Raw genomic sequence first — 25,662 nt, forward strand, 5'->3', positions numbered from 1 at the left:
GATGAAAAGCAGCATATGTTTATGATTTCAGTTTCTCCCATCAGGAACTCCGGGGTGCCTGTCACTGTCTGGCATGGCCAGGCTCCAAGAGCTTAGAGAGCTGAGCCCCACCTCCAGTTTTGAAGGTGCTCCTGACCAGGTTACGTGTGGAGAGCCGCTGGGCGGAGGGCACGTCTGGGTGTGACTGTGAAACAGCGTGGGTACAAAAACCCTTCAGACTAGATACCATTCGAGGAATTTTCTGGTAGATTAAATTGAGCTTTGCCAGATCACACAGAAATGACTTCCCGCCTTATGTTTTACTGGTCTGTTTTCTTCTATTTTGTCTTCTGATGAAAGGTTTACGTGTGAGGGGCTCTGTAGGCACTGCAGCGGCTCCCAAGGTAGACAAAGCACAGCCATTTAGCAAAGTTCTGTCCTCTAGAGCAAGGTGACTTCACTTTTGAAAATCTGCTCTGTCTCACATCAAAAGGAAAATTCAGGCCCAGAACGTAGATATCGACTACAGAATTTTCTTCTAACTCTGACAAGATATCATGGTGCCAACCCTGAATATAGAAACTGGGGAATCAGAAGACGCAAGAAAGAGCTTCATGTGGCACAGAAAGGAGAATTGGCCTTTTATTGTTTTAACAAACTTAGGTCATCAGAAGAAGAAATGACAAGTTCAAGTTAAAAAAAAAATTTGTACTAAAAAAATATGTAGTGTGCCCTAAAGACCTTGGAGTCTTTATAGGTAGCCTTTGCGCTCACATCCTCTCCTGTGTGTTCTATCATATTTTATTCAGATCTAACTCTAAAGCAACAAAATATGCAAGTTGAGATTTAAAAAATAATTATAAAGGAATGAACCCGACGCCCCCCACCCCATGGCATAGTCTCTCCTGTTATCTTTCCATCTCGACATGGATGGATCTCAAAAACATAACATTGAGTGTAAGGAGGAAAACAGAGAATCACACACAAAATAATTTATATAAATTATTTCAAAAGGCACCCAAGTCCATGGTTGGTGAGCACACATATAAATGCAAAAATATAAAAGTTGGACTGACTGGACAGAGCTCACCTTAGTGGAGATGGGGTTGATGGGCCAACTGACTTGTAGCTTTCTCTGTTAATGTTTTTTTTTTAAAAGAAGATTCTATGGATATATTACCTGTGTTTTTTTTTTTTAAAAAGACTGAAGGCAAATGTGATAAAATATTAATTATTGTTCATTCTAGGTAGTAAGATCGTGTTTATTATAATATTCTTTGTGCTTGACTCCACACGTTTTCAAAATTTCAATTTAAAATTTTAAAATATTCAAACCCAGGGCCAGCCTGGTGGCATAGTGGTTAGGTTTGCATGCTCTGCTTTGGTGGTCCGGGATTTGCCAGTTTGGATCGCAGGCACAGACTGACACACCCATGCTGTGGTGGTGTACTACATACAAAGTAGAGGAAGATCGGCACAGATGTTAGCTCAGCAACAATCTTCCTCAAGCGAAAAAGAGGGAGATTCGCAATGGATGTTAGCTCAGGGCCAATCTTCCTCACCAAAAATTAAATTAATTAAAAAAATAAAATGAAATATTCAAAACAAAGGGATTTTAGAAAAAAGTAATGATGAACTTACAAAAGGAGTTTTTGCTTTATTATAGCAAAATTCTTAACCTGGGGTCCTAGAATCCAAGTATGTATTTAATGGCTTCTGGGAACCCCTAAAATATATATATATATATATATATATATATAAAATATGGCATTTTTCTGGCAAGAGATTCATAGGTTTCTTCAGATTCTAGAATAAAACGTTATCTTCCCCTACAATTTCTGCAAACCTCCCTCTGCATCACCAGATTATATAAAATGGAACATTTCACAAAATATTTAAAAAATAACTCACCTCTGAGCTGCATTCATAGGCGTCCAGGTTTCTCGAGAAGAAGCGAAGCAGAGCCTCTGTCCAGGCTGGGACGGAGGCAGGGCATCCTGATGAGTCCCAGGTCCCCAGGGCTCCTCGCTGTTGTCACGTTAACCCACAGTGCAGCTGCCCAGGTTTGAGGAAAGCTCCCTGCTCTGTCACCTTTAGGTCTAAGAGAGCGTTTAGCAGTGACTAAAAAAGATTGAGTGTGTGGGTTACAGAGGAGGCTAACCGCTTTAAATTCACCATTAATGTGTATACAGACACAACTATTGATTTTTGAAAGTTCTTTACAAACCTCCATAACTAAACGTTCAAGTAGCTTGAGAACAGAATTTAAAAGATTTCTTAAAGTGTAGGATGGTTGTACCTTTGGTAGCGAATGATATGTTCTTACATCAGTACCTATGAGACTGTTCTATACATTTAAAGGAAATTACCTGTTTCTTAATATTCTTGAGACAAATGTAATTAAACAAATGTAATACTTGGCTTAGAAGAATGAAATGAAAAGAAGCTGTGTAATGAAATGAGTCCCTCCCTCCCTTCCTTTCTTCTTCCTTTCTTCGTTAATCATTATTTGCATCACTTGGATGAGCTCAGTATCAACAACCAGTGTCCACAGTATTTGGGTACTTATTTAAAAGAACTGACTAATTTACTCGCAGCACAACATTTAAAGAACAGTGGGTGAAAACTGCTGTTTGTTTGGGAATCATATAAAGAGTTTTCTCCAACTGCTCCCTAAGTCAGTGCTCAATGACTGCAATATGAAAAGAATATGAATGAATCCAGCATCTTACGTCTACTCCTGCTGCGGCCAAGAGCTACCGGGTCATTTCCATTAGGCCTCTTCCATTGAAGGAGTGAAGCCTGGGCTTCTCCACCATGCTTAGGATTCCTGACAGTCAACAGAGAGACTGATTACAACTCTTCTGCACAGAGAGAGAGAGAGAGAGAGAGAGAGAGAGAGAGAGAGAGTGCGTCCAAGCTTACAGACCAGCGTGAGGTTGACCAGAAAGCTGTGGGCTCTCAACTCCTGCCCAAATCAAAGCGATTCCTTGGTTCCAAGGCTGCGTGCGTCTGTGTTCTTCCTCACATATGACGTTTATCCTCACAACTTGGTGTTCTAAAACCTCAATTAAATAACTGATACATTAAAAAAAAAATAGATGGAAAGGAGGTGAGAGTGAGGAAGCCAGACAGGTGGAAGGAATTTGAGAGTAAAACTCTGACCGGCTTTTCCTCCCGTGGCAGGTGGCAAGTTTTCTTCTCTCCAGTCTTTTTTCTTCTGATCTGTGCAGATCTTGTGCCCTACTCCTGCCAGAACGAGCCTAGACTGGAGAAAGCTGTGCGATAAGGGGAGGCTGAAACTTTTCATTTTCCAAATTAACCTCCATGTTTTAATGTGGCATCCTCTGCCGCCCAGAGACATCATTCAAGAGGATTCTCGATGGCTCATTGGGATTTAAGGCGAAAGTGCAGAGTTAGTTATAAGGGTCGTTTCTCACTTTCTTTCTCCTCTGAAAATTAAAATGTCTTTTTTTAGAAACATACTCTATGATCATTTTGAAGAGGTTAAAATAGTATAGAAATGAAAAGTCCATCTCCACCCCCAATGGAGCATATGGGGTATGAGGCATAGACTTTGTGGGTGACAGGCTCTGGATATTCAGAGGCAGCTTGAGGTCCCTGGAGACGGAGCCCCTGGAAGCGAGGGCTGGGGGTGGCTTTAGGAGCAGAAGGAGTGAGCGTCCTCAGGGTATGAGCTGGAGCTCATCGATTTTGCAGCATATCGCCTGGCTCCCTTTCTGAACCAGCATTTCTACACTTTGAAAACACAGCAAAATCAATGAAGAAAAAAGGATAGATTGAGATATCACCATTTTGGAAATCACAATGAAAACACATTATCTAGGCCAATGGTTTTCCAACCCTACATGGTGCCTATTTGAATCCTGTGAGGGATTTAAAACACTTGCACTTGCAGTGCACGGTTGCATTTGGGCACGCTTGCATGTGCACACATACACTCACACACTGCATGAACCTAACCCCGAGATTCTGATATAATTGATTTGGAATAGGACTCAAGCATCAACGTGTTTTAAAATCTCTCCAAGTGATTCTAATGTGCAGCCAGCTTTGAGAACCACTGATCTGCACGATGAAGAGATCAATAGCTGCTAAAGCTACTAACAGGGATCTATAATGGAAGGTCAGGCTGACCCTAAATATCTAACATAACAAAATGGGACAGCCAGAAGCATGGGTGATGTGATGCAATAGCAAGTATGCTTATGAAGAATTCTTGTCAAAATGATGGACCTGGAATCCAATCAAGCCTCTAGGTACCAACTTATGGGAAATATCGGAAACAAAGGAACACTTCGGAGATGCAATTAGCAAAATTAGCAAAATTTGTACTGTGGAATTTGACAGACTTGCTATTCAGAGAGTGGTCCCTGGACCAGCAATGTACGGATGCCCTGGGAGGTTGTCAGACATGCGGCATCTCGGGCTCCACCCCAGCCCTCCCAGATCAGAATCTGTATTTTAAGGTCCCCAGGAAAAACTGTTCTCATCTCGAGTGACTAAGACCTTTTGGAGAACTCTCTACTCTCATGTTTCCATAACCAGAAGGTTTAAAAATTGCAGAAAATCAAAGAGGCGGGGGAACCCAAAGGTAAGAGAGATTGAGAGATTCTTTAAGCAAATGAGATGTGTAGACCTTTTTTGAATTCTGATTCTAACACAGCAGTTACTGTAAAACTAGTGATACAATTGGGAGAATGTGAACCATGACTGAACACTTGATAGAAGGGAATGCCTGTTAACTTTTTGGTATGATGATAACTTTTAGAGACTCACGTCAAAGTGTTCATGGATGAAAAGATATGGTGTTGGGATTTGCTTCAGATGAACCCAGCGCTGAGGAGCAGAGGGTGGGGGTACAGCCCCAAGTGAGTGATCTCTGGTTGCTAATGGCTGCAGCTGGGTAACAGGTATATGGGGTTCATTACACTCTTCTTCTGTTTTCATAAATGTATGAAATTTTCCATCATAAATCATTTTTAACAACTCAGCCAAAACTGATGTTATTCCTAATGGATTAAAGCTTTAAAGGCCCTGGAGAGGCTTTTGAATCATGAGATTTGGAACCTGTTTCATTCTAGGTTCAGAGATGAACGTGTGGGATGAATGCTCAGCCCCGATGAGCCTCCTGAATTCCGGGTGAGTGGTCCCAAGCCCTGTGGACACTGTCTAGGTAGTGACACTGCCTGAGCTGAGTCTATAAACCTACATGCTTCTGAGGACCTTACAGAGGCAGTGCAGTGAAGAAAGTTTTTTTGTCTAGGTTGGACTTTGCACAAATCACCTCTCTGAGACCCAGTTTCTTCATTTGTAAGATGGGGATGGTAACGCCAAATCTCATGGGTGTTTGAGAGTTTCAAATGAGGGAAAGTGTGTAATGTGTTTAGCTCTCAGTGAATGATAAGTGATGGTAAGTGGTCCAAATCTGTGGGTGGAGGGAAGAGAAGCAGACCCTGGAAAAGGGAAGAAGCTAAAAAGAACATGAAGCCTCATTGTAGCAGTGAGATAGCTGGAGAGGCAGTGGTGGGGCAGGAGGGAGACTGGGAGGAAGTTTATATGAAAGACCAGAGAGTTGTTTGGGTTCTCCTGGGATCCAAGGAACAGGCAAGGGAGAGGCTGCCAGGCCCAGAATAGCGAGGAAGACATGGCTGAAGATGGCTCTGACGGAGGGTCTAGACACCACCTGAGGTTGGGGCCCATCTCTGTTGGGCGGGGCCAGCCAGAGCAGCCAAGCCATCTGATGGAGCACACAGCTGGGAACCACTCTTCCCTCTGAAGAAGGAGTGCGTGGAGTTGTGCACAGCTATGCAGGACCAGAGTGTGAGCTTTTGAGAAGCCTCTCAGTGGGAGGGGCAAATCCATGGGAAATCTGTGAGATGAGGGTTGAGCCAGAGAAATACTGCAGGGTTAGTGTTGTTGTCATTCAATTGTTCCCCCATGCTGGATGGCCTGGAGAATACTGATTACATTTTAGACGCCTGTCCTCACACCTAGACCAGAAGCCCTCAATGACCATCGTCTTTGGTCTTTTATCTTCAATTCCTGGAAGTGCTTTGCTCCCAGGAGGAGCTCTGTGGTGGGATGGTGGGTGTGTGGATTTGTGGATGAATGGATGAATAGATGGACAATCTAGTTAATAACCAGGACTGTTTGGATAATAGAGTTGACTGAACTTCCTGAGTCAAGGCTCTTCATAAGAAAAAAGGAGACATTAATAGAAGGTGCCATAGGAATGTGTCATTCACTCTTCCAACAGCTATTTGTTGTCTGCTACTACATACCAGGCACCATGCTACACTCTACAGGCACAATAGTGAGCAAGGCCGGACTGATCCCTGCTCTCATGAAGGTGATAGTCTAGTGGCCTGCTCCGTAACAGTCTGAGGTCACATAATTGTATCACAAAAACAGGGACCAGGGGCTGGAACCCCATGGAACTCTACCTCTTTCTGTCTGACCTCTGCTCCTCTCTGTTCATTTCCTTTCACATAGTGGCAAACGTGATCCTTGGCAGCTCCTGAGTTTGACATATTAGAGCTACGGCAACTGAGAGAGACCTGCTTCAATCTCTTGACCCCAAACCCAAAAACACAGGATCAGCTCAGCTGGGGTCTGGAGCCTACTCCTTAGGGGCCGATCACTTGTGAAGACATGGAGTATTGGGATTATGGTGGAACATGATATTCCTGTGAGAGCCACTAGGACAGAGAGGGAAGAACCTTAGTTCCCAGAAGTTTATTTCTCAGGGAGGTGTGGGGATGGGAACCCTTCACAGAGATTGAGAGCAAGACAAATGGAATGGATCGAAGTGGCACCCTGGGTCAGCTGAGAAAGAGGGCTGTGAAGCACGAAGACTTGTGGCTGCTGGAGGGCTGTGGTCAGGCAGGAGCACGTGCTTCCCGGGAAGCATGTTATGAAGGTGAACAGACACGCAGGGTTTGAATCCCAGCCTTGCCCTTTGTTTGCTAAGTTACCCTTTGAACTTCACTTTCTCAGCTGGGACAAGCGACAGGCAGAGAGCAAGCATCCAATAACTGGCAGTTATTGTTATGATTTAGGACAAAGGCTTCCCTCCACAGGGATATTGATGTCCCAAAGTGATTAGCTCTCCTTATGATTCTGCTGGTCCGGCCAATTGTGTTTTGTGAGCATTATAGAGGATGGATCAGCCTTGATGGCATTCTCAGTAAAGACCCCAAGTCAGAGTGAGAATATGCAGTCAGTCTGGGGCACTGAGGAAGAAGTTCTTAAGATTTTGACTAGGGAATATCTTTGAGGTGTTCCATGATGTCGAGAGCCTTTTCCGGTAATTAATCTAAACCAAGAATGATAATAAATGTTACCTAGTTCTTTTCTCCTAACAGCTATGATTTAGTGAGCTTTCATTATATAAAAGACACTTTACCAAGTAGACAACTTTGGGGTACTTGCTGTGCTCACAGAAATGCCCCTTCTCCAACAACTCCTGCTTGGAGGAAGTGGGCTCCTGCCAACCAGGGTTGTGCTACAGAAACCCCACCCCCAGCCATGACTGAACTGAAGAGGTCCGTGGAGTCACCTGCCTCAAATGAAACCAAATCAATCATCATCTTAGGGATTTAGCTTTGAGACGGGGGCAGCTCTGTGTGTGACTGGAGTGAAACATACACCCTCAAGGACTGTGGGACAGCTATACTTTGTCACATAGAGTGAGGTACAGAGAAGGCTAATTAGTAAAGAGATCAGAACAAAGCCAGTGGAGATGGAGGGAAGTGAAGAGATTGAAAGAGAGTACCGAGGAATGTTCTTTCAGCATGTTGTTGCATTGCACTGGGGAATTGATTCAATCATCAATTGAATTGCTGAGTTACCTTCTGCAAGGTCTCCCTCTGTGTCTAAGTACTTACTCCCTAAATAGTTTTCCACAAAAGTGGGTGTGCACACCATCAGGCTGATTCATCTCCCGACCCACCTACCCCTCCTGTCTTGTTATGGCTCCAGCATCTCAAAGTCCTGAGACTACCTAAAGTAGGAAAATTATACTGTTTTTCAAATTGGTCCTTTACCTTCTTTTTTTTCTCTTTCAAGAATGGAAACCTGTCCCTCTTTGTAAGAGAAACAAAAACCGCGTCACTTCCATATATCATGTCATACCTTTGGGGTGGGATAATGTACTGAGACAACTAAAGATTCCATACACAGTACCTCCATCCTATTTGTCATATTTCCTTATATTTATCATCTCTCTCAGTGAAGTCTGATTTTGTGAAAGGCAGAGAAACAAAGATGCTGAGACTTTGGAGTTGCCAAAGCTTGGATTTTGAGTTTAAGAGCATAAAGTATGTGCCATATTCTGATTATCTGTTGCTGCATAACCAATTACCCTAAAACTTAGCAGCTTAAAACAATCGTTTCATGTTGCTCACAATTTCGTGGTTTGGGAATTGGGAAGGGCTCAGCTGAACCCTTCTTTTTATGGGTCTTTTATCCAGTCTCAGTCAGATGTTGACTCATCCAGAAGCTTGACTGGGATGAGTGTCCAGGATGGCTCCCCCATGCAGCTGGCAGTTGATGCACCTGTTGGCTAAGAGCTCAGCTGAACTCTGGACTAAGGTACCTACTAATGCCTTCATGTTGTTTGGGCTTCTCACAGCGTGGTGGCTGGATTCTGAGAGGAAGCATCTGGAGAGTGAGTATTCTGCGAACAAAGCAGAAGCTTCAAGACTTATTCTGATTCAGCTTCAAATGTCACACAGTATTATTGTCACCATAATCTATAGGTTTCGAGTGAGTCACTGAGGCTGCCCCATATCCAAGGGGAGGGGTATCATGCCTCATCTCCTTTGGAGAAAGACCCAAGAAATTGCCACCATCTTTAACCCAATGCATGCCACAAACAAGTGCTTTAGAAGAATTGGGGAAGAGCCCAGTTACCCTCCAGAACTGAGGCGGAGGAAGAGAGTTGGAGGGGGTGGAAGAGAAGTTAGACACTGAAGTATCCATGAGAGGTAGCCCCTCTCTTTCGTCACATCGGCCCAAATGCTGGAGGAGGCAGGGTAAGAAATGCCAGAACCCCAATATGGTTTGGGGTATCTGACAATCTAAGAAACAATTGCTTTGCTTCTGGCAAACTCAGAAGGACTCAAAAGCATTGCCTAGAAATGTCTGAGTTGTGTCTAGACAGGTGGGCTTGAGGGAGCCTCAGAGTTGTCCATGGCCCAGGAAGGCAAGAGAAGAGCCAGCCATTTCCAACGCACAGTTCCAAATTCAGAAGGCCTTGTGGCGTTCATGAAGGGCGGGGCCATGATCTCCAGTGTGACCACCCGGAGACTGGATGGGATTGAGGGTGTCTTGGCAGTCTCCTGTATGGACAGATGTCTGGTAAGAACAGGATGGCCCTCCCCCTGGTGCCTGGGGATGCTGAAGCCTATGGAACTTAGACACAAGCCTAGAGAAATACGCAGTGTGTGTTGGGGTGGAGATCGGAACTGTCTGAGATTGAGTTTGTGCCCCCGGTGGATTGGGGCTCAAAATAGAAATTAAGCTCAGTTATAGAAATACAAAGAAAGTCTTGCACACTTGAATCTGTGTACAAATTCATCCCAGTTGCCACAGATAACACAGTTCCCTTTTCAGAGTGGACATTGCTTAGAATCAATTTCAACAATCGGAAAATATTAATTGTCAAAATAAAATAAACTCTACAACAGATGCATTTACATTACAGGGAGTAGCGGAAACATAGCTTGTTTTGTAGTCAGAATTCTGTTCTTCACAGTAATTTCCAAGGCTCTGAGAGATGGATGTCAAAGTTTGAGGATCCCAGAAAGATGGCCTGGATGGGATTCATCCTGAACTACAAGACTGGCAATGTTGTAATATTTCCTAAAAGCAAAACTGCATCCTGAATGTGAGTGTCTAAATTAGGTGCATGGGTTAATATTTCAAGTCCGAAAGCCTTGACTTTGTAATCTATTGAGTGCTTATCCCCTAAAAGAGAGTGAAGCTAGATTGTAGGTGGGTCACCTCTGAAAAGGTATCTCATCATTCCATTATATTTTGAAGAACATACGGTTATAGAAAAGTAAAAATCAGAATTAAGGTACCCTAATTTGTATTAAACTTGACTTCAATTAAGCAATTAACCGAAAAGACCTGTAAGGAACTGAAATACACTCAAAATTAAAATTTCTAATACGAAAAACATGTCGCTAATTTATTCAGAAATAGACTCTGGATTTTGTGTGCTCATGTCTGTATTTAGAATAAAATGCCAAGATATGTCATCTATAATGGTAAATACCGAGACCACTCATTCAAATTGTACACATTATTTAATTTGAGGTGAGAGAGTAACAAGAGTTTTTGACAAATCTAACTGAATCAATACGGTTAATTGATTTTAAGCCATTTGAGTTGTAATTTTGGCTTTCATTATAGCTAAAACTTTATTATGAACTTAGAAAAAGTTAGAAATATTTTTAATGTCTGTGACTCAGGTGTTAAGCACATAGTGAACACATCCTAGGGTAATTTCTGGGTTTTTACAACTGAACTTCTCTGCCGAAGAGAGAGTACTGACTTCCTCAGACAAATGACACCAAACAGAACTCTGAGTAACAAAAGTAACCGAATATCATCTTCCACCAGCTTTTTCCAGCTCGCTCGTTCCTTCCTATCTATCTTTACCTTAAGGGAAATCATAAAAAGACGATTCAATGGACTCTAAGAACGTTGATGACTGCTCTCTCCACCTATTCACAGACAAAGATGCACCGGAAGCAATTAGTGTGCATCTATTTCATTCTGGCCAGAAGAACTTGAGCAAGTGACAAACCTGCTCAGCAGATAATTTCACAGCTTTGGAGCCTGCCTCGCCTGCCACGTAAAAAAAATTAAAGGAAATGATCCATTGTTTAGGGTTTGTGGGAATAAAAGGAATTAAATAGACCAGTAACTGCATGTCCTTTTTTTTTTTTAATCCTCAGCCCAGCCTTCTGGAATTTTGTCTCCAATCATCATAGCATCATGCTTCTGTTCTGCTTTGTCCCCTGAAAGTAGGTTTTAGTAATGCGGATTCTTGGGTAATTTAAGCGAAAGAATAAGGATTTTCCCTCTATGAAAGTCCATCCAGTAACCTAGCACACAGTATATTTTCCTGTGTCCTTGGCTATTGATACATATTTTCTGGTTTATGGAAAATCTTTATCCTGCTTGTGACATAAAACGAGGTTTGCCTGCTCCCATAAAGGTGCTGTCCCGGCACACGTCTGTCTCATTTGGAAAGTCCGTGCCTCAGTCTCCCTGCAGGAGGGTCACTTGGTAACTGGGAGCTAAATTGTTACTCACAGTGGAAAATGAGGCTTTGTAAGACAATCAGATGAGAGCTGGAGAAGCAAATAAATTAATTTAAACTATGTTAGAAAAAAAATTTAAGCAAAATCATTTCTTCCTTTGAGAAATCCCAGTCACATATATATCCTACGCCAATGTTTTAAAATTATCAAACAATCTTAAAAGGTGGAACTTCTCAATTAAGTGCAATTCAGCCCTTGGGCATTTAGTCCTTGTCTCTTCACATATGTGCGTGTGCCGGGAGCAGTGTGTGAATGCACAAGCACAGTCTTGTACTGGAAGCTTCGTTTGAAGAAACAGCGTAAAAACACTAATTTACAAAACACCATATTAGAAGGAATTATTGCTACCATTACAGGGCTGCTTTTCGTTTTGATGTGTTTAGGTAGGAAGCTCCCTGAGTATATTTAAGTAATTCTGTTAAAACGTTTTGATCCACACTCACCTCCTCAGTGAGTCACTCTTGGCAAATAGTGATCTCAGTTAAAGTCATCAGTTGGCCGCTGTCTTGTCTATGTCAATACATTATAATTCACTTATTTTACAAATTTTACGAGTTACACCAATATGCCTATCCATGAAACTCCAGATAGGTGATTTAATTTAGTCTGGAAAATCCACACACTGTGACTGGTTTTCCATTTTATCTTCATCCTTCTCTGGTCCAGAAGCGGACGAGTTTTTCTTCTTTAGTTCAAGTTATGTTTTCCAATAGCTACAGAGTGAAACTTCACCTCCCAAGTACTGTATCATCCCGGCAAAATCTTACGGAAGAGAGCCAGACATGGGACGCTTGTTTCCTTTAGAATAAAATGCAAATTCCTTGACAGGACATGAAGGAGCGTGTCATCTACCATCTGCCTCCCCCTTCACAGGCCACACTGCCATCCCCCACCCTCTAGCCAGACCTCCTCTGGCTTGGGGTACACAAAGACCCTGAGCACTTTCCCACTTTAAGGCTTTGAAAATGCTGTGTCCTTGTCTGGAACCCTCTTGCCCATCTCCTTGTCTGCCTGGTTTCTTCTCACGTTTTATATCTCATCTTCTATGTCGCCTCCCCAGAGTGGCCTTCCCTCACCATCTAAATGGGAGCTCTTGTTGGAAAAAGGGTCCAGACTTTCAGCTGTAAGATAAACAAGGTCTGAGGATCTAATGTATAACATGGTGACTGTAGTTGATGACACTGTGTTGTACAATTGAGGCCAGCCAAGAGGGTCGAACTGAAATGTTCTCACCAAAAAAAAGAAAGTAAATACAAGAGGTGATGGATGTGTTACCTCAATGTTTTACAATGTAAATGTATATTAACCATTGTATTGTACACTTTAAATACCTTACAATTTTATTTGTCAACTGTACCTCAATAAACCAGGAAAAAACCAAAAAAAATAAAGTAAGCCCTCCCCTCCCCTCCCCCATCTACTCTGTTATAGTCCCTGTTTACGTTTCTTCACAGACTATGATTGTGAGATTTGTTTTTGTTTGTTTGTTTGTGGCCTTTCTCCTCTCAGTAAGATGTCAATTCCTTGAGGTCAAAGGCCTTTGTTCATCTTTTTCAGCATGGCGTGTCTGCACCCAGGGTAACACTTCATATATTAGGACTCATAAAATAGTTCCTGAATCAGTGAATAAATAGGAAAAGCTTTGGCCTGCATTTCAGGAGACCTGGCCTCTAGGCTGATTCTATCATTGAACAGCTGTGTGACCCTGGGCAAATTCCAACCCCTGCCACTCCTTGACAATAGAGAGGAAATTCCATGTATTGAGGTTAAGATGGCTGCCAAGTTTTGAGGCTTGATTCTTCCTTCCTTGTTTTCTCACACAGTACTAGAACAACCAGTATTTAGGGCAACGTCAGAAAAAATATGGCTAGGTCTTGAGGTAGAATCAAGGGGTCAGGAGGGTATAATAACAGAATTTAATCAGCTTCAGTGCATCCCCAACTCAGGTGCGGGGGCCCAGCCTCCACCTACAATGCCCAGCAGCCACCGTCCCGCTGTGTAGGAGACGCTCTCCAAGACTGCTGACCACCACCACCCTCTTCCACATCCTTCCCAGGGTTAGGGCAAGGAAACTATGACCTGAGGACACGGGAACAGAACAGAAAAAAGCAGCATTTCTAGAAGGACCCCTTGTGGGAAGGCCCAGTGTCTGTTGAGTTCACAGTGAAGGCTTCATGACGGAGAAGACACTGCTAGCCTGAGAGGGCGGTGGGGAGAGCAGTTCAGTGTAAGAAGGAGGGGAGGCCAGAGAGGGGGAGAGCGATCACGCCACTCTTGAGGCTCAGCCATGTGCCCTGCCAAACGGTGCATTCACCGCCCAGTGTCAGATTCTGGAAGCTTTTCAGAGCATTCTTCACAGGCCTGGGCTGTGGAGGAGGGAGGGTTGTCATTGACAGTTTGTTATTCACTTTGTGAAAATTCTCACCCTTTGAAATGAAGCGGGATGGGTGGGGATGAGTGTGACCACATGCTGGCAAGAAAAGGGTATCAATCACCAAATTCAGAAAAGGGAGGCACCCGACAGCATGAGCAGGGGGTTTGTGGGAGGGGGGGTCTCTGGCAGAAAGTTGCTGATGGAAAAGGAGGCTGGGCTTGGATTTGCAGTAAGAGGTCAAAGAAGATGGAACTGAGCAAAGACCTTTGAACTAATAGGATCATTATGGCAAATCCGTTAACTGGTTAAGAAACAAAAGTTCAGGACTTCGAAAGAGAGGACCAGGAGCCTGGGTGTGGACTACTGTTTTGAGAGTGACGGGAAAGAGTGAAAGTGAAAACCAGTTGGGGATAAAGAAAGACTGGGTTTGTGGGGTCTTTTGAAGGGTGGGGGTGAAGGTGACTACGGGGGTTAGGACAGGAGAGACCTAAGTCTGTTTGTAATTATTAGGACACATGGTAGAGAAGAGAGAGGCAGGCAAGACAGCATGGCGGGCAGAGGAACTGTGCCAAAAGACTATCTACGAGATGAAGTTGTGGAGTTTATTCACCTGCATTAGTTTTATTACTGTATTTGGGGTATAATTGACACATAATAAAGTGCACATAGTTTAATACAACTGGATGTGTTGTGACATATGTATACACCTGTGAAAGTCCCACCACAATCAATATAGTGAATGTGCCGTGTCCTCAAGCCCTGTTGGAACCCCTTCCTCCTGCCCCTCCCATCTCACCCATCTGCTTCTTGTCACTATGAACTAGTTTGCATTTTCTAGAATTTCGTATAAATACAACCATACAAGAAGTGCTCTTTTTTGTCTGGTTTCTGCCACTCAGCATGATTATGTTGTTGAATGTATTCATTCCTGTTTATTGCAAAGTGGTTGTATGAGTTTCCCGTGGCCGCTGTAACAAATGACCACAACCCGGGTGCCTTAAACCACAGAAATTTATTCTCTCACAGTTCTGGAGGCCTGAGGTCTCAAATCAAGGCTTGACCCGGTTGGTTCCTTCTGGAGGCTCTGAGGAAGCATCCGTTCCACGCCTCTCTCCTGGCTTCTGCTGGCTGACGGCATTGCTTGGCTTGTGGATGCATCCCTCCATTTATGTCACAGAAAGGGACAATGGAAGAGGAAGCTGCAAAGAGGGACTGATGGATGGAGGTGAAGAGATGAGAGCATAAGGAAAAAGACGTGAAAGAAACTGGAAGGTGTTCAGGGGAAGTGCGGAGAACTTCCTGCCTCAGCCTGTCACTCAGCAGTTTTTAGTTGTTCTTTTGGCAATTTACTGCAACGTGGATTTAAGATTTACAAGAAAAAGTACTTTCCCTGTTTCAGCAACGTTTTGTCTGAACTGAAGAGGCCCACCCTACTCCAGGGAGTTAGTCTGAGAAGAAGTTACGCCCTGGCTGAGCACGGATGGCGCCCTTTCTGGAGCAGCGGGACCTCCCTGGTGACTAAAAACTGAAGGGCCTTTAGAAACCTCTGGCTGTTGTACACAGCCTTGGCCGTTCTTAGGTGACTTCCCATAATTGCAGATGCATCTGGGCCCAACCTACATAATCTTTCCTTGCTTTTCTAGAACTCAGATGAAGTTTACTGTCTCATTCATCTGTCCTTTTTGAAGCAAAACTTTCAAGAGGACTGTGAGTGTCTGCTCTCTCTGCTTCTCCCCTCCCGTTTGCTCCTCAGCCCCCTCTAGTTGGGCTTTTCTCCCACTGAAGCGACAGCAAAGACTAGGGACAGCAGGAGAGGACCAGGGATTTTCCATCGGTCTCAGGGCTATGTGACCTGTTGAATGGAGTCAGCCCTTGGTTGTTGGATTTAACACGGGAAGGAGACTCCTGGGAGGAGAATGTTCTTGCTGCTCTGAGATGGATACTTGAGTGACTTAAAATGAATATTTAAGAGATGTGATTTTGTCCTGTTGTATATCAGGCTGCTAAAGCAGGTGTATGGCTACACTTCAGTGGCTTCCTATTTTCCTTAGGACAGAATCCACACTCCTTGCCATGGTCTTCAAAGTCCTGAGGACTCTGGGCCCTGTTCTCTGATCTCACCTCCTCGGTGCTCCTCCCCACCTTATGGCCAATGCTCCACTCAGACCCACTGACTCCTCTTTCCTCAAACACACCGCGTTCAGTCTCTCTCCCTAGGCCATTCACCCTGCTGACCTCCTGCCTGGGTTCCATCCCTGCTGCCCGACCAAGGTTCCGCCCACTTTCCTACCTGCAACTTGTCTCTCCTTCAGGTCTCACGGCAGCCCTGACTCCCCTCCTTGAGAAACCATGACTGACCCACAGATTCCAGCAAAGGCATACTCGTTAGTGTATGCCCGGCCTTATCTCATCCCCTCACGTGGTGCTATAGCTTAACTCAAATCTCCTAAGAGAGGATATGCTAAAGTCCTGACCGTGGGTACCAATGACTGTGACTTTATTTACAAATAGGGTCTTTGCAGATGTCATCAAGTTAAGAGGAGGTCATACGGTACTAGGGTGGGCTCAAACCCAATTACCGATATCTGTATCAGAAGAAGGAACTTGGGTAGAGACACACGCAGGGGAAGCACGTCATATGACAACGGAGGCAGAGATTGGACTTTTGCATCTACAAGCCAAGAAATGCCAAGGCTGAGGACCCAGAAGAGGTGAGGATGGATCCTTTCCTGAGGCTTCAGAGAGAGCGTGGTCCTGCTCAACCTTGAGTTCACACCAAGAGCCCCCAGAACAGTGAGAAAATCAATTTCCAGTGTTTTAAGCCGCTAAATTTGCGGTCATTTGTTGCAGCAACCCTAGGAAATTGATGGACAAGGTACGCATGATTTTGGATTAGGATGACCTATTTTTTCCTTTCTCTCACTAGAGTGAACCCCATGAGGACAGAGAATATATGTGGCTGGTTCGTCATTATTTCTCAGCTCCTGGAACATTGAATATTACATATTACATGTAAAGAAATATTACTTCCATAATTGAACAGAAAAAAACGTTGATTACCTGAAGAAAAGTGTTTCTCTCAGGAAAAAAAGAGATAGAGATACATTTTTAGGTTGTGGGTGAGAAAGACAGCAAAGTACAAAAAGAAAAGGTAATTTTTGTGTAACTGAGAATATAGATGAAAATTTCTGCTTTACTGTTTTTGATGACGTATATGATAGCTGTTATGCGTCAATTTTTCGAATAGATCAAAGAGTCCATGAAACTTTTTCTCATCACATCTATTTTTAGATCCAAGAGACATCCTAAGAGGAAATCATAATTTCATATATGATCGACACAAAATAGATTGCTTTGCAAATAAATCTGCATGGCTGATTTCTAATTAAATTAGCATTTAAATGAAGGATTAGTTCATTAGTCTCACAATAGCCAGGATCTACATGTAGGTCAAGCACGTCACTGTTGGAAAATTTCAGAAGATTGGTCCTGCCTTTGCTGGGGGCCAGGCCTGCTTTATCAAAACTTGAAAACCTTCCTTGCTTCTTCTATAGCTTTCTCATCCAGTAGAGGCTTCCTTGCGCTGCCAGGCTGCAGAAACTTCTTCACGGTGGGCAGGTTGCTGATTCTGGTTTTTAGGTCCTGCAATGCACAAAAGCACAGCCTCAGGGTAGGGCCAAAGACCAAACCCATCATTAGCACAAGCCAGGGAATCTGAGACCCTCCTAGACGAGGACACCTGAGTCTCCTCCAACGGCACCAGCATGAGGCTGGGAACAGACACCCCGTGAGCCATGAGGATAAGAGAAGAAAATCCAGCTCAAGTGCATTTTCTTCCCTGTCTTCTTCCCTACACACCCATCCTGTGGATTCATGGCTCTTTGCAACGCAAGAAAGAGTAATGTGTGTGTCAGATATCAGCACAAATGAAGTCTCCAGTCAGGAAAAGCAAAGATATAGGAAAGGGGGCAGGACCTGAAGACAGGAAATATAAAAGGTAAACCATGAGGCCCGTCAAAACCAATTTGCCCACTGACAGAGAGACGAGGAGAGAGGGGAGACTGTGCGGAGAGAAACACAATGGGTGGAAGGAGGAGCAGGAGCCGAGGGGAGGACAGCTGCTCACAGACTTGGGTGTGGAAGGAGAAGGACACTCCCGGGTCAAGGGAATCACAGAGAAAAGAGGACAGAATCCGGAATGGAACGGAGGCCTGGGAGAGAGGAGCTGATGCTGGGTCCCTCTATTTTAAAGATAAACTATTCTTGGGCAGTATCCACTCAAATTTCCTTGGAATAACAAGATTCTTTTCATATCTCAGACTAGGGCCTAGCTAATTTGGAGACTGAAGGGCAGCAAAGGCCTGGAGAATAATGGGGACCCAAAAGGCCAAATATTAGATTCCAAGATGGGAGGCGTGGGCCTTCTGTCCTGAGGGCTGTGAAAGAGATCACCTTCAGCAGAGGGAAGTTGGCCAGAAGGCTGGGGTCAACCTCTTCGACATAGTAGAGAAGTTCCACCAGGTGGATGTCAGCCCTGCTCAGCTTGTTTCCAACCAGGTAGTCTTGTCCGTGGCTCTTTAACACCTGGCAAATTGGAATCGGATCATGAACACAGGCACAGGCATGCTGGGCCCCCTGCTCCTCCCAGCTCTCTCCAGCCCGCTCTCCCACCTCTGCTGCCTCACTGGGTGGAGTGGAGCTTCAGTCCTTCTCCACCGGCCCTGAATCACTGACACAGAGGGAGGCGTGGGCTCTGCTGTTCTTCCCTCACTCCGCAGTTGAAGCACAGGCCACCATTTCCTTTTCCCCTTCCCACATCACTGGGGCTCCCTACTTGTACCTTCTGCTGGACCAAGGGCTTAGCACCTCTGTGCCATGTTCCTGTTGGCCCCACACCCTACACTGTGCAGCCCTGAAACTTCAGGATGTGGCTCTTCATCTGTCTGTCTGCCTGTCTCTCTCCCTCTTTCTCCACACTTTTCTTTTTCCTCTCTCCCTTGGGCAAACACTCCACCTTCATGACATCCTTCCTCAGTCCTCAGCAGACTATTTCAGAGTCTACCTTTCTCCTCCCGTCTGCTCTCCTCATTTCCTGGTCTATCTCTCTGGGACCTGAAATAAAGTTGGGTCACCTTGAACTCACCATCCCCTTACAACACTGGCTCTGACTTCTACTCCACTTGTGTCTGTCAATAACAGTGGTGGAATACGTTCTAATTTGCATTCTGAAATGTCTAGGGCTGTCAGCATCTTTCAGTTATGTTATCTCCAGCTCTTTGATTTGAGAGTATATATGTCCTCAAACTGCAGTGACTGAAGAGTTTGTCATCATGTGAATGTGCCTAAACTCTCAGCACCGCAACGACCAGAAGAGTGGATTTTCTGATTAGCATTAAATTCTCTGCTCCTCAATTAGGACCTAACATACTAGCAATGATGACAACTTACTTTAAAATGCAACAAAAAATACTATGCTTTCTTGAAGGATGGAAGGATGGGGACATATATGATGAAGCAAATATAATAAAAGGTTCATTTTTGAGTCTAGGTGAAGGGTATTCATGAGTTCATTGTACATGTCTTTCAACTTTTATGTATCTTTGAATTTTTCGTAGTAAAAGTTTGGACTAAATATGTGATATTAAAAACATTGCAGCAGGGGCTGGCCTGGAGGCACAGTGGTTAGGCTCGCACATTTTGCTTCGGTGGCCCGGGGTTCGCCATTTCGGATCCTGGGTGCAGACATGGCACCGCTTGGCAAGCCATGCTGTGGTAGGCGTCCCACGTACAAAGTAGAAGAAGATGGACATGGATGTTAGCTCAGGGCCAGTCTTCCTCAGCAAAAAGAGGAGGATTGGCAGTAGTTAGCTCAGGGCTAATCTTCCTCAAAAAAAAAAAAATATATATATATATATATATTGCAGCAATGTGGAAATTACAGAGAAAAAAGAGAAAAGACACACATGACACCACCAACTAAAGATCATAACGTTGTGGCAAATATCCCTTCAGACTATGTATGCATATAGAAGTATGGATAAAAAATGAAGACTATAACGAAGCATCACGTGCCGTATTGTAATGTGCATCTTTCAGTTATGTCATCACATGGCTCTTTGACCTCAGAGGACAGTTGTCCTCAAACTGCCGTGACGGAGGAGCTTGTCACCAGGTGAACGTGCTGAACTCTCAGCACCACAGAGCCAGGAGAGCGGATTTTCTGATTGCTATTAAACTCTTCCCTCTGTGAACAGGAGCTGACACAGTAGCACTGAGTGCACATCTGTTGACTGAATGAAAGAGTGATTTGATGCTTTATAATGATGAGGGTGTCGGTGTTAATCCTTTTATTTATATGTAAGCCTCCTGTATCTTTTGTAATCAGTTTTTGGTTCCTGATTTTCATTTAGCACGATTTCAGGTAGCTCTGATCTTCAAATGTTCTCCTTTACCATCAAGGAGAGACATTAACTAAGACGAGTACTACGTATAATGATGGAACTTATTTCCTTAGTTTTGTACGACTTTTATAAAAATCGAAGAGCCATGTCCCCTAAATTTGTAGATTCTTTCCTCTTAACATCATTTCATTTGTCACTTCCTCTCTATCCCACTGCCCCCATCTCTGTTTAGATACATCTCATCCATTCCCTGAAACTCTACAACATTCCCCTGATGGACAGCTGGTCTCAGGTCTCCCTACTCATGGTATCAGACTATTTTCTGATATGTGTCTTTCATCGTGTTCCTCCTGGAGCAAAAGCCCCTGTCTGGTGTTCTGCAGGATCTACTCCAGTCTCTGGGTGGCTCCCAGAGCCTTCCACAGCCCAAGCTCCATGACCATGAATTCCATTGAATGGAGAATTCTACATTGGGTCCTAGTAAATTGAAATTTTGCTAAAAATTATAACGGGTAAAACTGGTACAATTCTTCCTCAAAGTGGATTTTTATACAATCCCTTGAGAGTCAGGATGCTCCATTAACCAGGATCCAGGAGGGCTGACTGGCAGAGAAGGTCCTTGTCCCAGGAATGCCCAGCACTCTTCTCCTTTTTTCTCTATTCCCAGTGCCCCAAACACACTGAATAGTGCACTTACTTTTTCAAATGCAGGCAAGTAACGATTTATTGTTCTGTCTTTGATCTGGGTAATCTTGGCATCTTTTTCATCACGTGGGGTCATGGGCAAATACATGATCATTTCAATCAAATCTGCCACACCTTCTATATACATGTCAATCCTGCAAGACAAAAATGACCAAAGTGTCAAGTGTGTCCTGTCTTAGATTTTATAGTTGAAAAATGTAAAAGAATGGGGCATCAGGAGGTGGCAAAGGAATTCAGGTGCACTGGGTGCATTTTTATAGGCCAGTCATTCACTTATGAGTTTTATTTAAAGTGCACATTTCATTCTAGAACAAGCTCTCGAGGTAGATATGTCTATTATACACATGACCAAATATAAGGACCAAGAGCATCAGTGACCTGCCCCAAGTCACAGGCATGAGAGACATTGGTGGAATCACTGCAAGTGACCACTGAGACTCTAGCTAGGGTTTGCCAGCTCTCCTTCTGTGCACAAACTCAGTGTGACACATGTTCCTAAAGATCTGCCACCTGAGTCACCTCCACAAGGAGTCCCTGTCACAGCAGTCTCAGCCATGTCCCTCTCCCTCTCATCCTGTTACACCACCCAGACCCACATAGTGCCCAATGTTAGCAGTCCCTCCAATGATTTCCATAGAACATGGTTCCACAGCCCTCCTCAGGTACTCTGCCCAGCGCTGACCATGTTTGCATTTCTCGAGAACCCACGTACATCCCCTGAAATGGTGCAATATGTTATAGACTTCCCACCATGCATATGCTAGGTTATTTTTTTATTATTATTATTCCAAACACGGTTTCCTATGAGAGGCTTTTTTTAAAATAAAAGTTTTATTGATGTCTAATTCACCTAAAATAATGTCATCCTTTTCAAGTGTACAATTTGGTGATTTTTAGTAATGTCACAGAATTCTGACCATCACCACACTCTAATTCCTCCCGAATGAACTGCTGTGTGCTTTCGCAGGCATTCAACACTCTTGTCTCCCTCCAGGCCTAGGCGATCACTCAACTACTTTCTGTTTCTGTGGATGAATGTTCCGGACATTTCATAAAATGGAATCCTACAATATGTGCCATTTGTGTCTTGTTTCCTTTATGTAACACAACGTGTCAAGGTTCATTTGTGTTGTTGCATGCCTCAGGACTTCATTTCTTTCCATGGACAAATAATATTCCATGGTATGGATAGAACACCCTTTGTTCATCTGTTCATCACTTGATGGACATCTGCACCGTTTCCACTATTTGAATATTATGAATATTCATAATATTCAATGTTCAAAACACTGTTACGAACATTTGTGTACCAGTTTTAGTGTGGATGGATTTTCGATTCTCTTGGGTATCTACCTACTAGTGGAATTGCTGAGTCATTTGGTAACTCTATGCTTAACTTTTCAATAACTGCCACGGTTCCTTACACAGTTTTAATTTTAATCAAGTGGTCCCATCACAACAGGGAGCAGACCCCAAAGATATGGTTGTATTGAATATATCTGCTGCTTCAGTCCTATATAAAAATGCTCGATGTAACCCTGGAATCTTGGGCTCAGCCTCTGCTAACACTTGTCACAGAGTCTGTCCATATCACTCGGTAATAGGGTAGGCTCCTAGTCATCATTCTGGTAAATTCTGGTAGATGAGAAGCAGCTCCTTTGGGTCCTTCATTCCCCACCCTTATCGTCTAGACCCTCAGACAGTTTGCCCTTCATCTCTAGCTGTGGGCTGGTGCCCAGCTCCTAAAGGCCTGAGCACCTGGAGTCATGACTCCACCATCCTCCTGCCTTCTCATTTCATCAGGGTTTGCAGACCTCTGTCACTGTGCCCTCTCCATGGGCGGCATCCTCTTCTATAATCCCACTGGCTTAGGTCCACTTCAGGTTTCCTGTCCCTCATCCTCTGAGGTCTCTGCTGTACTCGACCTCAGTCTACACTACCATGGCCACGTTGCTGGTAGTCCTGATCCCCCTGACACGGTCTTGGTCCCTCAAGGAAGGGCCTAAATTGTTCCTATTAATTGTTGATGAAAGAGCAGGAAAAATACCGTACAGGGCTCTCTCCTTGATGTCTTTCCCATAGAGGTTGTATTTGGCGGCGATGTAGTTGAGAATGGCTCTGCTCTGCACCATCTTCATCCCATCAATTTCGACCATTGGCACTTGCTGGAACATCAAACTTCCATCTTTCAAAAGAAGAAAGGGAAAAGTAGAGTGAAATGCTTTATGGATCTCATTCTTCGAGGATGAAAAACTGTTTGTTGAAATGGCTAGAGATATAAAACGAAACTAAAATTACTGGGTAACACTTTAACAGAAGAGCATTTGTTGTGAGCTTCCTACAATCCTTTTTCTTATCAATCCTCCCTTCGCTTTTTAATCTATTTCATTTCTGTTTTTATTCTCCATCCAGATACTTGGTAGGTCCCTGTATTTTTCATATTCGATTTCTCATCATGGATATTTGAGGAAGAAGTTGGGAGAAGCTGCAACAGGACCACCAGCCATTTGCCGTTTCAGTTGGGAAGTCCCGAGAACAAGTCTATGGTGCTGCCGGCATTAGGCCATAGCAAGGGAGATTTCTACGGAGGGTGATTTGTATGCGCTTCAAATTCCACCATTGGATAGTGTGTGGTGGGGGCCCCTGTTTTCTCCACCCAGTTCTGCTGGCCTCCCTCTTTCTCTCCCTCCTCACTCACTTACCTGGTGTTCCAACTCTCTCAACACCATCTTGTGATCTGTGTCTATAATACAGCTAGGATTTCACCTCGTCCAACCCATCAGGGAGAGAATTCTAGGCAACTGCTGGGCCTGTTTCTCCTCTTTCACTCTATTGCATATGTTTGATGTCCTTTCTGGGAGGCTGTGGGATCCTGAGCTGATACAGCTCAGTCGTGGTGCAGAAAAGCAGGAGAAAGCAAAGAGAGGGATCCATGGGACACCGGGGATGGTCCTGTAGCAAATACTCAGAGAGTTTCAGCCCTTTCTGGTCCTGAGGGACTTACCAAAGCGGCTCAGGGAGCCCCACCCCGTACATTTGAACTGCTTCTACCCTTTCTTTGGCCTCCAACTTCCAGCGTACACACAAATAGGCATTGCCTGGGGTTCAATAGTCAACACATGACTTTGACTAGATCCTCTCAAATGAGGAATTTAGATACTTGGACCTACCATTTTTTAGTTTTTCCAAGTCCTCTGGAGTCTGTATAAGTTTCTCTTCAAACTGGAAAGCAGAAAGAGGTAGTGAGTTCCTGTTCTTTCATTCCACAGCGTTTTAGAAGTTTTAAATTTGAGTGTCCCCTGTCCAGCACATAACAAGGAGAAGGAAGATTTCTGAGCTTGTCAGAGTACACAGGGGAGTGTGATCAGGGTGACTGGAAATTTAGATTAGAGCCACCAAGAAAAGAGCACGGGTGGCAGCAGGTAACAGCTCATTCTTGAGGTTTCAATTCACCTCCACCCTGTTTCCACCTCTGTGGACGATCCTGGTCGTTGGGGAGGGCGATGTCACGGAGGGAGGGTACTGGGAGGTTCCTCTAGTTATGAGGTTTTAGTATCTCAGGAAAGCCTATCTCTCCAGGAGACATCAGGACAGGACGTTTTGTGTCCCCCAGTATAGGGTACACCAGGGGGCCATGACCAGCTCAGACGGCTTCTGCTGTCATTGACATCACTCCATCCCACGAGGCCCTGCTTAGTATAAAATGAGTCCAGGTTGCTGCACAGCTTTAACTCTTTGAACTCAGAATTTCCTCTCCTGGAAAATTGGGACAGACTAGGTTAGAATCCCCAATTTAAGAAAGGAAAAAGAGTTCCCAAACTAGTTACAAAAATTATTTTTTAATCAAGAAACTTTGGTTTCTGATATGACTGGCTGGATGTGAACATCATTTCTTACACGTGCTACCTCTTCACATAGGACACGTCACTGAATCTCCTCGTGTCTCAGTATCCTCATCTATATAATCAGTATAGTTATGCTACCTACATTATAGGTTGGTGTGAAGATTAAATCAGTAAGGTATGCAAAGAACTTTAAACAGTACCATGTATACACGAGGTGCTCAATACACATAAATTGTCAGGATTTTCAAAGATGGTTTCTATTTCATCTTACCATTACAGTTATTTTTTTTTTTTTTCAATTTAAAGCCACCTCACATTTGTGAACCTATATTCTGTCCTTGACCTACACTCAGGACGTAGACCTTGGTGTAGATTCTCCTTCTCCTGAGACAAGTCTCTCTGGTTGGAGGGCAGCCGGCAGCAAGGCCGTCATCTGACCAGAGGCTCTGAATGCTTGTGGGGTTTCAATACAAATATGAGAATCAGTAACTATATGATCATGCGGTTTACTTAATCGGCAGAATCGATGAAACCTAAAGTCAAAAGAGACCGATGTCAAGAAAATGGGTCTCAGTGCTGATAAGATTTGGTTCCAGTCTTGCGTCTGCCTCATGGTAGCTGTGTGATCGGGGCACAGTCACTTAGCATCTCCAGGCCTCAGTTTCCTCCTCTATCAAATGCAGGGAGGACATTTTCTTAAACGTAATATGTTGTGTTAAAATACAGATTACAGGACCCGGGCCACACACACCAAGTATAACTAGTAGTGCTGTTTGCAGTGGCTGCTATGGTTTAAAGGGTTCTTGATGGTGAAAAGCTTGGGAATCTGGGGAATTCTAACTTGTCCAGTGGAAGCGTTTATTGTGGATCCACATGGCTCCACAGGGTCAGACTATAGAGATAGTGAGGTGGGGGCGCAGCAACTTCTAAAGCACCCAGTTCCACACAAACATAAGGGATGGTGGCTGGTCATCAAGGGAGGGCGGCCGAGGTGGGAT

General features: G+C 44.0%; 1 protein-coding gene across 5 annotated transcripts in view; it reads right to left on the bottom strand.

The window, feature by feature from the left end:
* Positions 1-16,975: 16,975 nt before the first annotated feature.
* The window catches only part of GSTA1 (glutathione S-transferase alpha 1), a 100,261-nt gene continuing 91,574 nt past the window's right edge, over positions 16,976-25,662 (bottom strand). For 4 of the 5 annotated variants that reach the window (XM_070586208.1, XM_070586210.1, XM_070586209.1 and 1 more), the window contains 5 exons: positions 23,990-24,041; positions 22,872-23,004; positions 20,812-20,953; positions 18,166-18,297; positions 16,976-17,355 (listed from right to left, as the gene is read on the bottom strand). In XM_070586208.1, coding sequence (XP_070442309.1) covers positions 17,233-17,355; positions 18,166-18,297; positions 20,812-20,953; positions 22,872-23,004; positions 23,990-24,041 — 582 coding nt within the window. In that variant the 3' untranslated portion in view covers positions 16,976-17,232. The remainder of the gene's footprint in view (positions 17,356-18,165; positions 18,298-20,811; positions 20,954-22,871; positions 23,005-23,989; positions 24,042-25,662) is intronic. The other variant, XM_070586212.1, reaches the window with a different exon arrangement.

This window comes from Equus przewalskii, chromosome 19 (assembly GCF_037783145.1).
Source record: "Equus przewalskii isolate Varuska chromosome 19, EquPr2, whole genome shotgun sequence".
Taxonomy (NCBI): Eukaryota; Metazoa; Chordata; class Mammalia; order Perissodactyla; family Equidae; genus Equus; species Equus przewalskii.